The 14,184-nt window shown below is 36.2% G+C and overlaps 1 protein-coding gene across 1 annotated transcript in view; it reads right to left on the reverse strand.

The window, feature by feature from the left end:
* Positions 1-5,237: 5,237 nt before the first annotated feature.
* sprt (PDZ domain-containing protein sprite) overlaps positions 5,238-14,184 on the reverse strand; it is a 328,126-nt gene continuing 319,179 nt past the window's right edge. The window contains exon 9 of the mRNA XM_081770847.1: positions 5,238-7,782. Coding sequence (XP_081626973.1) covers positions 6,693-7,782 — 1,090 coding nt within the window. The 3' untranslated portion in view covers positions 5,238-6,692. The remainder of the gene's footprint in view (positions 7,783-14,184) is intronic.

Consider the following 14,184-nt stretch of genomic DNA (forward strand, 5'->3'; position numbering starts at 1 on the left):
GTTCTTATTGCATTGATACATTAATTCGTGTCGTTTGGAATCAATGGATATATTTATTGTTTCAGGATTGAACTAATCAGACTATGCCTCACTAACATATTTCCTCGCATTGTTCATAATCTGTTCCCAACGTTCAGGCAGTTGTTGGGTGCCTTTGCGAGGAAAAAAAAAAAAAAAAAACTTGCATGCATAGGAGACATCAATGAGATTTTGCAGATCTTCATCGTTTTCGAAGGATATACCACTGAGTGAATTCAACAGGGACCGGAAACTGTAGACACCATATCTGGGAATATGCTGGATGAAGGAGAATCTCCCATTGAAGTTGCTGAAAGGCAACGGTTGTTACGTGCGCCATATACGGTCTAGCCCTAGCGTTGCCCAATGTGAATGATGATGCTATGTCATTTATTTGGATTGTGTGTGTGTGTGTGTGTGTGCGCGCGCTGCGTAAACACGTTGGAATTGATCACAATATACAGTAGCAGCGATGGTACGATTACAAGGTAGGAATTCACTGTGGATAATCCATTCCATGTACGACCAAACACACAGCATTGTGTTGGGATGCAAATCCTGTTTGGTACGTGGTGCTGCCTTCCTGTTTGTCATCTCCAGTAACAATACGTGAGAGGAGGCCACAGGGGCTCAGTGGTAGAGCGCTCACCTTTGGAGCATGGTTCGTCCCAGCTCCACTAAATGGGCTTTGTGGTGGACAAACACCATGAGTCGGTTTTCCTGGGTTTTTTCCTTTTCCTTAAACCTACACCATTATTATCCATTTCATTCTCCCTTAGGCTCAGTGCATAATAGTGGGACATTAAACAAAACAAACAAAAAAAAAAAAAAAAAGTGAAAGGATTGGTGTTGGTGACAGTACAACATACATATGACAACACAGTGGTTCTTGTCTGTACTGATTGGATGAGGCACTCACGAATTCAGTTTTTGAACCTTCCCCATACACTTGGAGGCCTAAAGTTGTGAAATTGAACTGAAGGCAACCCCGAAAACCGTAGTACTTCTGTAATTGGGGACATACATTTAAAGCTGAAGTGTCTTTTCCGTTCATATTATTACCACTGTTACTTTGAATCCTACGACTTGGTTTTAAATGCCATAATCAAAAGATGCTGCTTACTAGTGCTAATGGAAAGTCGGTTCATACATCTCCAGTTTTAAGTGAAATGTATTCAAAGGACATACATTTTGATGATTGAGAAACACTATTGGATGGTTTCCTTGCTTCACCGAAGCAAAAATTGATTCTCTAAACATAACTCATTGTGTTCAAGATCTGATTGCCTTATTGAAATCTGGACCAAAAGAGATAACTCATGATGTTTTTGGAAGCTAATAAGCTGGTCGCAGCCAACAGTCGCATACACGGACCTTTAAGCAATTAAAGGGTCTTCTAACACATCTATCAAACATTCTCTGTATACTAAGAATCCTCGTTCAACACCAGTGTTTCCGTGGGATATTGTAAGATAGAAAAGTTATATCAAGTCTTTATTCAATAGATTGTCTTTCTCCACAAGGCTCATTAAAAAAATCGTCAAGTCTTAGTTTATAATGATCAAACGGCTTCAAGTATTCTTTTACTGGTGGTATTTCACAAATACGGTCATGGTCTCATTTGATGCAATCTGCTGTTAACTTGGATATAAATTCCTCACAAGCAATCCTCAAACATTCAGTACTCATAACTTCAGGTGAGAGGCATGAAGTACCACGGAGAATTTTGTATTTTAAAGGATTCTTTGTAACAACTTTGTGATCAATGTAACAGAAACTTCATGATATATATATATATGAATATATATACCATAGCAGAACATGCCGCGATCTGCGATGTGATTGCAAAAAATTTGCCGCGCCTGTGCAGAAAAATTGCCAGAGGAAAAAAAAATATAGCCAACAGAAAAGTGTAAAAACATGCCTGCTATGTGTAGATGTCTTAAATGCACGGACGACTCGCTTAAATATAGTTTGTACTGTTTTTTACGTCGCGTAAAGCGTATTTTTAACAATCACAAGTGTTTCTTTTGCAGAATTCCTGCAGAAAATTTTTGACTTACAAAAGCTAATCGCAGAAAGACAAAGAAAGTTCTGCTATCGGGTATATATATAATGGTTCCTAGTGGTCAGGAAAGTCAAGAAAAATGGTCCCAGTTACGGAAACTCGGGGAAATTTTATAAAATATATTTATCTAACAATAATTGTATACCAATTTCAGCTTAGCCAACCATTAACCATCACTGTATGGAATGTTGCTCAGATTTTTATGGGAGGTAAGAGTGAGATGTACGTATGAGTAATTGATTACTATTTGTCTCTATAGAATAAATGTTCTCATATATAAATATTCAAATATGTCAACGTCATCCGACACATGTCATGGAAATCAGAGAATTTCGTGCCAAAGGTCAAGGGAAGTCAGGGAAATAGATTTCTCTAGATCAGTAGGAACCTTGTACAGCGGGGGACACTTCTAAATGGTACACCTTAGCCGTAAATCTCCATATGGCTGTACCATTTAGAAGTGTCCCCCGCTGTACATATATATATTCCCGACAATTGCTCAAGTTTTCTTCATAAATTAAAAAAAAAAGAGCAATTGTTCGTCACCGTGATAGAAAAACTCTGGACCATTGACTTTCTTGACGTACCTGATAATTTCTTGTCTTGCTTGACTCTCTCAATTGGTGGACGCCAGTAGACCTGTAGAATGTATTTCAAAAGCGAACACTCCGGGGAGCGTGCGAAGATCTGCAACCCTAGAAAGCTCCTGCATTGTACGGGGAAGTTAGCTATCCTAGGTGTTGAACAGATTTTGTGTTAATATGTAGTTTGTTCATAATTAATTTCTAGCTTTTTTCCCTTATATATATCGTTTCGCCGAAAGCTTTTAAACACTCGGAGTGTTTTCTTGAGTTAGTTAAGGAAGTGGATAGTTGCTTACCTAAAAAAACAAGTTAAAAACAATTGAGAATGCTCCAAAAGATTGCCAGAACGATCATAAAAAGAATTAATTTTCCTTATTAACCTCTACAGGCTTTATACCAATTGTCCTTGAGTACTTAATTTTTTCCACATGTTTTAAGAGTTCTGTTAAAACTTTCTACGATATGTTGTGTTACGAAGATACATGCTTAAAATAGAGAGCTCAAAATCGAAAAATTCGCAAAATATCACCTGTCTATGACCTACGGTTCCCGAGATTTGGCTCCTTAAATCCGCCGAAAACGGAACTTATTTTAGCCAATATTTCGGGAACGGTAAGAGTGACGCGAAAAATTCCATCACTTCTTTGAAATAGTTTTTGATGCTCCATCGAATGAGGCGGCTCAAAATTGAAAAATTCGTAAAGTAACAGACACAAACACACATACACGCACACAGACATAGAGAATTAAGTAACTTTTGAAGTTCGTTGACAAGCATTAAATACATTTTCAGAAGAAAAAGCAAACACATTTTCTTTTGTTGTCTTTAATTCGCTTTCGCTTAGTACAAAACAGCAATACAGCAATCTTATTCTAATATTTGAATATATATATATACAGAAATAATACATATTTGTTTTCTAAGTGAAAATTATATCATTGTAACCAATTTTATACTCCTTTCATGGATATGGTATGTACAGTAATTGGCAATAATACAAATATTCTCTTATTTATGAAAACACATTTCTTTCCACAAAATACACTATTTCTTACAAAAATAAAATATGTTTGAGCGTAATTATAAATACAAGTGCAGCTATGTTCGAATCACTTCTGTAAAATAGTTGTAATATTTATATGTATATAGAAAGAGAAATTATAGCTAATTTTGTGGAAAGAATGTAGGCATACAAAAATATTTACAAATGTACCTAATAATGCGAATTATGTAAATCTCAGTATTGACTTTATTAAACAGATTAAATCACACACTCCTAACATGTAAAGGAAGAAAGTCATAAGGTTAATTTACAAAATATGAACTTGCTGGTCCATGAGCTTTGTTCACGAAATCGTTTCTAGATAGCTACAGTGTGGATATATTCCCCTCTAGTCTTAGCTTCAATCCAATGTAAGAGTTGACTTTGATAGCTGCTTTTACCTCATTTTCATAATATTGTACTAGATAGTTTTTATATTCAGTATTTCGAATAAACCCGGCCAAAACCTGGCCACTTCCGGTATACAAATTGACACGTTTTTTCTAGAAACATAGCTAATATATATTATTCTCATTCTGGAAGTTGGTGGCATTATTTAAACTACATACCACAAGATACTTAAATTTGTTCGAGTATATTATTCGTATAATTTCTGTTGTAATCTAAAGAAGTGCACAGATACATAATCTGGATTCTTCCTTAATAATGTAACGAAATAATGTGTTAATTGTTTTGATTTTTGTTACTTTATACACATACAGTATATACAGCGTGTCACAAAAAATTGTCAATATTTGGGAATAGGTTCTTCGCATCAAAATAAGAAAAAAAAAGTTCATATTGACCTGTAGTCGGAAGTGCAGTTTCGTTATAGGGTGCCAAAAACGTGAAAAAATGAACTTAAAAGCCCTAAGTTCCTCTACTATAGGACTGATCATAGTCGGGTCAAGACATCACTAAGGAACTAGTATGTGAACTATCCAAATATTCATCTTTCAGAACCTCCGATACTTCAACAATCATTTTTAGAGAGGCTGTTTGGGAGTATCTGATCACTCTCCACCTACTTCTACAAATTGGTGTGCAAGTACTGGAACATTCTTAAACATGGATATTTGGATAGTTCACATACCAGTTCCTTAGTGATGTCTTGATCCGACTACGATAGGTCCCATAGTAATGGAGAAATGAACTTTAAAATTCACTTTTTACACGTTTTCGACGCCCTCTAACTTCGAAACTATCCACTTTTGAGGACAGGTCCATATAAACATTTTTTTTTTTTCTTATTTTTATGTGAGGAATCTATATATTGTGATACCTTGTATATATTGGACATCATTCTTAAAACATAACATACAAACATTATCTTTACATTGACAGTTCATTTCAAGTCATTTCAGAATATAGAAGCCATAATTCATAATCACTTAAAAGAATCTTCAGTTTATAACTAAACTTAAACACAATACATATGTTGTCTTAGAAAATAATTATAATTTCAGATTTCAACTAATGCAAGGTCTTTGAAGTAAAGTTATAACCTTTTTTTAAAAACCGTACCGTCTTTCTGTTTGTCACAATGCAGAAACCTGAATAAAAAAGCATTATAAGAGGATTCTTTGATTTATGTAAGCTTTGTTGAAATGAATCCTAAGGCTATGAACATGGGGAATATTATCTTACCCTTCTCCTCGCAATTCACTTTAAAAGAGTACATGCTCGCAATTTCCATTTTGTTTTCACTCTACCAACCAGTTTTTCAACCATCTTGCCGCACAACTGACACTGTAAAGATGATTTGAGACAGTAATACAGATAGTGAAAGTTATAGACCACTTTTTCATAACGTTTAGTTTCAATGACACGATGTATGGGAGTAAATCTAAATTTTCGTATCCCCAATCCGAAGTAGCAACCCTGGAGATCTTCCATGTCCGCCACTTAATGTTTTGCAAAGACAAATAATCGTGATTTTTGAGAAGAGTCACAAGTAATAATATGAACTCGATGTCTATATATGAATTCCAACTGTGCTAGGTTCGCACATAATTTTATATAAATTTATTTCTCCCCCCCCCCCAAAAAAAATAATAACTGCCCTGTAATAAATTTAATTTGTTTAGAAAGCTCTGAGAGAACATGTAAAGAGTATGGCTAGTATTCAACTACTGCAACAAATAAAATCAATTGTTTACCTGAAACTTTTAATTTTTCCTCCACCTTCTACCAGCCTTTATTCAGTATATTTTCAAATCGCTATAGCAAAGTAATAGCAAAGGATATTGAATGAGCAAGAGCTCCTCAGTGGCAAGGTAAGCTGGTGGAAAATTCAAACGAGTTTGAATTTATAGTGTTGCCAAAATGTCTTGATCCGTGGTAAAAGTGCGAACTAAAGCTCACACCCACGAGTTGAGCCAATAAAGGTTCAGCTGTTGCTAAACGAGAGAAAGGGAGTGGAATTCCTTCAGCCGATAGCAGCGCTTGGAACGGAAGCCTAGGTGTCAAGACAATGTGGTATATCGATAGTAAAAGTACAAGGGTTTTGGCAAGGTGCTGGAAATACTGACCAATTATGCAAGGTGAACGGCAAAGTGATCTGTTCGCAGTATGTTTCCACACTAAGACTCTAGTAGTTAGCTGCCGCAAGGCATTGTTTGTTTCCAGGTAATCTACTATGAACACTTACCAATGAAATAAGTTGATAAATAAGTCTAATTTGAGTCAAATATAGAGATGTGGTGCTGAGTTCGCTACAACTCATTTTCTATATCACAAATAAAACAAAATATATCAATGAATGACATTACCACTAAAATCTCATTTATTGATAACAATGTGTATTCAGAAAAGCGCAACTGTTAAATAACATGAAGGTATGCCTGTAATGTCTTTTATAGTACAGAAAATTACGAAGAAAAGTTAGTTAACAGTGCTGTTAACGTATTTTTAAAAATAACTCAATCATACATTTTACACAAACTCTATCGTACTGAATTTCGTTAATAACACGTCCTGTCAACACCACTTTTCACTATGCACAGAACCACTTAAACTTGCACTACTCTTGGATGAACGAAATGCGTTGAGAGCAGACCATCGGAGTGTGGGCCCCGCCGATTGACACGATTCTGCACGAGAAGGGCTTCGAGTGGAATCGATATTTTGTTCCATAGAGGGCCACGTTTTCACAGGAGGGTCACCTTTATGAGTTCGTTTTGTGGGTTTTCTCTGTGTTTCGGGAAGTGGCTCCATGGACTGTAAGCTGGTGGCACGGTGGAGAGAAAGGCGCAACGGTTTCTTTGGAGGAGTTGGACGCTTCTTGTTGGCCTCGTTCTTTTTGTAATGGTGACCCGTGGAACTAGTTTCCGACATACAGTCCAGCGATTTGGTACTTCTAGCATCTGTTGGTTGAATTTTTTCAGGTGATTTGTTATTTTGTTGGCTTGGACTACCGTAATGATGATGATGGTGGTGATGATTTGTGATGGACGGAATATTGGAAGGTTTCCCTGTGTCGGGAGTTTTGTTTGTCCGTAATGTTGGGAAATTATGTCGGCTTTCTGGGCTCTTATAAGGGTCCGTCATGTCATAATCAGGGATATTGGCCATAATTGTGGTCACCTGAGGTCCCTTTTGAAACACGTGCACTTCAGGTTTAATTTTCACAGGAATGCCTCCATTTGGCTTTTTCACTGAAATGTCCTCGTTTTTGCTTTTCCCACTGTTTGGAGCGTTTAAATTGTTCGTTGTAGTTTTAGCCTGCTCCAGTGATTTGTGTAGTTCACTAACCTGCTCCTCAAGGAACGATATTCGATGTGTCAAACGAATATTCTCATTCTTCAGGCTCTCCTTTTCTTTCTCCTGTTTGTCAAGCTCTTGTAGAAGATCGTCATGAATCGATTCCTTCTGTTTCATATGTTCCCGCACAAGGGATAGTTCTTCTCGGAGCGTTTGCATTTCTTTCACGGCAACTGTTGGCGGCTGTAGTGGAACAGGATGCATGCGGAGGAACACGAGCTGTGCTGGATCTGGTGATATTGCCAACAGTTTCAGCATGTCCTCTTTAGTCTTATGAAGCACTAATTTTCCGTTCACTTCCATTATTCTGCAAAATTAAAATAACACTTTAATTAATCCTCACAAATGTTATATTTAAAAAAAAAATGTAATAAAAGACTGAGAATTTGACATTATACACACCGTTTTAACTGTTTTGAGTATCGTCGCAGAAAGTCAGACTGGAGGGGAGCTTCAGCTACAGGTGTGTCTAAAACAGTGGCCACCAAACTTATGAAGCTTGTGAGCTATCGTACCATTTTTAAATCCTACTGTGACCTACTAACCAAAAGAATTGCCAACTTTTTAAAAGAAAATCTTATATTTGTTTATAAGATGCTAGAGGAATACCTACTATTGCTATTACTAGTTATGCTGCATTGCACAAGCGAGCGAAAGTTTCTTTATTGTAAATTTTCATCCCCTTATCTTTTTATCATTTTCACCATGTTGCATAGAGAAAGACGATTTTTTTAAATACAATTTTTGCGAAATATATATTTTTAATTGGGAGAAGCATTAAATTTACACCTTAATTATTGTCTAATTTCGATCGCCGCTAAGGAGTAGAAATTGCTTTAAAGTCTCACAAAACATGAGGCGCTCCGGGTAGTAAAGGCGAACTCAACGAAAGCTATGTGGAATCTAAAAACGCTAGAGAAGAATTACATTTAAGGTATTCGAGTGGTAAATACCATGCCATGCTCTGTAGCAGCTAGTTCTGGAGCCTATATAAAGTATAGCTTGTGGAAGTTGTTCGTCTTTCCGTTAGGAAATACAAGTTTCAAAATAAATGGACAATCATTTTGACCGTTCCGATTTTTTTTAATTTCATTGTTGAGTTAGTCCTTACTACCTGGAATACCTCATATTGCTTACACAATATTCTATTAAAATCACATTCTATAATATTACGTATTAAGATTTAATGGGGGGGGAGGGAGGGGAGAATGTTCAAAGATATACCAATCACTCACATTAAGGTTAACAAAATGACAGATGAGTGTAAATCTACATGTGTGAGCTTTTCAAGAAAGTATTTTTTTTTTTAACCTGAAAATTGATACTCTATGGTAATTACCCTTTCTGTTAAAGTGAAACTGATTCTAAAGTATACCCATTTCAAGCGTTTTAATATGACACAGCAAGGCAACAGTACACAGTACAGTTAATGAGATGTAGTCCAAAATGAATATGATTAACTCTTAAACTTTATTTAAAAAAAAAAAAAAAAAACTATAATATTGTGTAAAGATGAGACATACCAATCGATAGATAATATCGAGTTAAACAAATGCTCTGAAGAGAGAAATGTAAAATGCTTTAACACCAGTGTTTAGTTTCACATCGCACGCAGCAAAAATTCAGCTTCGAATATGAAAAAAACATTACGTCGCATGAGAACCAGAGAAACGTAACTCCAAAAATGCGGTTTCCGTTTTCTTATGTTTAGACATAACTTTGAAAGCCCCACTTGGTGTAAATGGAACGTAAACGCCATCTGTTCTCCTTGTCGATCATCTGTCGTAATGTAGCTCAATTATTATCTTATTAAAAACACATATTTCTAAAAAAATAATATTTTCGTCCTCTCGCCTGTAAACCTACGATAATGGAGTTACGTTCCTTTGGTTCTCACGCGACGGTTATACAGATGAAGAAATAAGGAAATTGGTTAGTTATCATTTCGAAAAAGACATAACACAAAGATACAATCAGTTTCCATCGCATAAAGTAGGTGAAAGCTTTTCATATAAAGAGAAAGAAGTGTAGGTAGAATCAGGCACGTAGCCAGGATTTCGTAATAGGGGGGGGGTCCGTGAAGAAACACTGGTTATCACACCAGGGGCTGGATCATTCTAAACTATTTTACTGGCAACATATATTAATTTGTTTAATAAGGATTTCGTAATGGGGGGTCGTGACACGAAATATTGCGGTTACACACCAGGTGCTCGAGCAATCTAAACTATTTTACTGGTAACATACCCATATTGTTTCATTAGGACAATAAAAGGATATGTTAGTAAGTACTTTAATAACAAACTATAAAGAAATCTCCAGTAAAAGAATATTTTTAAAATATTGACAAAAGATATAGTCTTTCAGGTCATTCGAACTCGGTTCGTCTTGTCTTCTTCTTTTTAGTATCTTCGTTTAATGCCGTCAAGGATAGCAATGAGATCTCTTTGGCAGTAAAGACACCCTATAAAATGGATTAGTGTTGCTGCGAAATTGAAAATTTCTTTTAACACGTGTAACTCGAATCTATGTTGCCAGGCTCATATTATTGGTGATTGTGGGCATTTCTTAAGTTCTACCTGAGAGTCTATCTGATCGAACCGGTTTATCGATCGTCATTTGTAGTCCATAGGATTAGTATGGAGCTAGATGGAATTCGGAATGCTCCGTTGCAATAATGTCCATTTTAAACTTGAACCTCTTCCGTTTCCTCCACACAAAGCTCCTCATAAAAGAGAGTAACCAAACGTTTGCTGTAGTTTAATATTTTTAACGCTGATTCTTCTTTTTCTCGTTTCTTTTTGTTTCATCGTTCCTTAATTTTTTCATTTGCGGTTTCGAAGGGGGGGGTCCGGACCCCCCGGACCCACCCCTTGGCTACGTGCCTGGTAGAATTCACTAATTCAGAAAAGCCTGAACTGCTTGAACTAGTAACTTGGTGATGGTAACTTGGGATGAAATAAAACACTAGACTCGGAAGAAACTTACATATGAACCAACTTTATAAGTTGAAATACAAGAAATGATATAGGATAGTGAATTCGGAAGAAAGACCCGTCAAAAATTTTACATTTCAGTGACATAACTTACTATCCAAAAGAGTAGGGAAGAAGAGTTTGATTAGGAAACAGGTTAATTTTACAGGAACTAGGACGACTAGTAGATTTGCTTTTTAGATTATGTGAATTGCGAAATCCGAATTGAAAAAGAGAACATGTCAAAAAAGAAAAAGAAAATCTGTGAAAATAATATGAAAAAAAATAATAATAACATTGGTGGCTGGGATGATAAGTCTGAGAGATGAAAATATAATAGGTTATTAGTTTCTAATACTTAGGGTCGCGAGCACCAAACTAGTATAAATTACTCTTGTAGTAACTCTTACTTCTTTAGTCTGGACCACTTTAGTAAATTACTTCCGAAGTCATATACTATTTTAGTAACTGTTGGAGAGCTCAATTTCTATTTACTTCTTTAGTTGTAACTAAAGTAGTAACGCCTTTTTACTAAAGAAGTAAGCCATTTCTGCCCACTGCTGGCACGTGCATTTCGTTTCCTATTGGGAGCTGAAGCTTATCAGAAGAAGTGGCCATGAAAAAAGGCAGAGAACATGCGGTTGTAGTGAAGAACAGCAAGTTGTTGGAAAAAGCAGACGAGCGTCATTCTTTAAAAATGCGTTTAATACGAGAGGAATATAATACAAAAATGTTGTTAATTGAAAGACAAAGAGAAATCGTGGAAGACCATAACCTTAAAATGGAAGTTATAAATAAGAACGAATTCAAGAACGAAATGGAGCAGACTTCAGGTTCCGGTTCTTCAGGCAATGTACTGATTGATTTGTTGATGATTATTTTGCAATAATCCCCTAGTTGCAAAATAAAGAAGAAAGAAAAAGAGAGAAACATAACTAAAATTATACATAAATAAAATGGGTGACATTTCACTGCAGTAGTGACGATCCAGTGCCTTATTTATTCATTTACGAAGGAAAAGTATTTATACTAATTTATTATTTTACTAGCAAATTAGGTATAATTGTTCTGACAGCTTGTCCTGCAGCATCTGCTTCTGGCTGAAATGCATATTGGTACATACCATTCATATCCACAAAACCAGTGTTTCTTCTAGACATATTTTTTTTTTTTGGGGGGGGGGGGGATTGCCTCTCGGAAGCTCTGAGAGTTTTCTCCGGGAGGAGACGAAAATAATACTTCTATAATATAATAATTAGAGACCGGATGTTAGGCAAAATGCCTATTCTTTAATATTAGAGATATGATCAAAAATAACGTTTTAAAGTTTATATAGGGGGTTATAGTTTCGATTAAAGCCAATTTTATTTTGCCTATTTCGACCTTTACTGCCTAAATAATTGCTTTAGTGCCTAATGTTGCCTATTCTACGCATTTTCTTCAAAATAAGCCTTCATTGGGAAAATATATAATTTATATAACATAAATAATACATACATATATACGTATATTAGGTGTTTGTAAATACAAGCACGTGGTACGTTACAATATACACACAGGGTGAACTTCAAAGATGTGCACATACTTCCGAGGTGATTAATGATATCAAAAGAAGACAAAAACTTCTCTTGCAGTTTGTCGAATTCCGTGTCGTGTGTGAGTGATAATCGATGTCGATGCCAACTTGGAATCGAAAATCGAATATTGACAATTGGACTGGAACAGATAGATGTGCACATACGTTGGGAGGTGATTCGTGGCATGAAAAGAAGACAAAAAATCATGTTGCATGTGGAGTTCCGCGTCGTGTACGATTGACAGGGGTGCCAACTTGGAATCGAAAATCGAATCCTGACAATTGGAAACGGAACAGATAGATGTTCACATACGTTGGGAGGTGATTCGTGACATGAAAAGAAGACAAAAAGTCCTTTTGAATGTCACGAATCACCTCCCAAGGTATGTACACACTTTTATGTCTCGCTCCAATTGTCAGGATTCGATTTTCGATTCCAAGTTAGCCCCCCTGTCACTCCTATACGACGCGGAATTCCACAACATGCAAGAGGACTTTTTGTCTTCTTTTGATGTCACAAATCACCTCCCGAAGTATGTGCACATCTTCCAGGTTCACCCAGTATATATGGAATGCATAGCAAGCTTCGTTTTTATATATGCAATAAAAGAAGATATTAACAAAGAAGTATGTTAATGTTTCTATATTCTTTGAGCATTATTTATGACTTGAATCTATTTTTTAATGGTATTGAGTATCTATCTTCATTATTTCAAGCTACATTTTAGTGCCTATTTTACTGCCTATTTTTTAAATTTTTAGTGCCTATTTGCCTGCCTATTTTCTAGGTTTTTAGTGCCTAAACATCCGGTCTCTAATAATAATAAATAGAATAGTACCATGTAAAAATAATATGATCCCCTTCGAATACTAAGTGTTCTTTCCGGGACATTTTTTCTGAAAGAAACACTGCACAGCATCAGGGTGAAACACATCTACTTCTGTTCTAAAGTTGTGCAGAACTGCAGTATCCTCAATAACATTCCCACACATGTTTTGTTTATATCTCATTGTTTTAGTGAGAATTTGGAAACGGTTCTTCCAAACACCGAATGTACGTTCTATTACACATCTTGTAACAACATGGGCTTTATTGTAGCGCCCTACGGCTCCTGTCTGAGGTCCAACATAGGAATCATAAGATGTTTGGAGAGATCATATCCACTATCTCCAACAAGCAACCCATTATCTTGTTCGTTTTTCAATTCTGGAGGAATTCTACTATTGTCTCAAATGCGTGCATCATGCGTGGAACTCAGCCAATAGCTTACCACGTTCAAAATCTTCATATTGACATCAGAAATGATTTGTGTATTTATAAAAAAGAAATTCTTGCAATTTCTGTATAGTTCTGCTTGTGCTCCAAAGGGAAAAAGTATGGGTATAGGTACACAATCCATGACCCCTATGACATTCGGGAATCAACCAATTCGATAGAATTCACTTTTTCATATATATATATATATATAGTGGCGGATCCAGGATATGATCAAGGGAGGGGCTAAACCATAGTTTGCCGTTTTATCCAGTGTAAAGCAGGATTGAAGCCCATTTTATCCAGTGTAAACCTGAGCGCCAAGGGGGGCTATAGCCACTATAGCTCACCCCTTGGATCCGCCACTGTATATATATATATTTGTTCTGTGGCCTGGACACATACAGTGGCTTTAAGGCAATTGAACTGTCTATCACACTGTTAAAAGCTCTTCCAGCAGTATTACGATGTATGTTAATGAGATCCCCTGCTAAGATTTGATAAGTACCAGTGCGAAGGATTCGCAATCTACAAAGAAGTTGTAGCCTAGGAGACAAAGCACGGTTCCTGTCAGAATTATGCTGCAGTAACGGCTCCAACATATCAAGCAGCCGCTCAAAAGATTCCTTAAGCAACCCAAAACGCTCTTTGAAATCAATGTCACTATACATTGCAAATAGGTCTCTTCTTTCCATTAAAACTCTCATTCTTGGGATGTCTACTTCTTCCTCCATCTCCATATATTCTTCGTAGTCCAGGTAATCCATAGAATTCGATATTTAACACGTAGAAACCAAAGAACTCATCTTACTCTCTAACTTTACTCCTACTACTGCTTAGGAGTAAATTTTGGCCTTATTTACTCCTTAAGTTACTAATGTAGTAGCGTACTCTTTGATGGTG

This window comes from Thermobia domestica, chromosome 9 (assembly GCF_964235325.1).
Source record: "Thermobia domestica chromosome 9, izTheDome1.hap1.1, whole genome shotgun sequence".
Taxonomy (NCBI): domain Eukaryota; kingdom Metazoa; phylum Arthropoda; class Insecta; order Zygentoma; family Lepismatidae; genus Thermobia; species Thermobia domestica.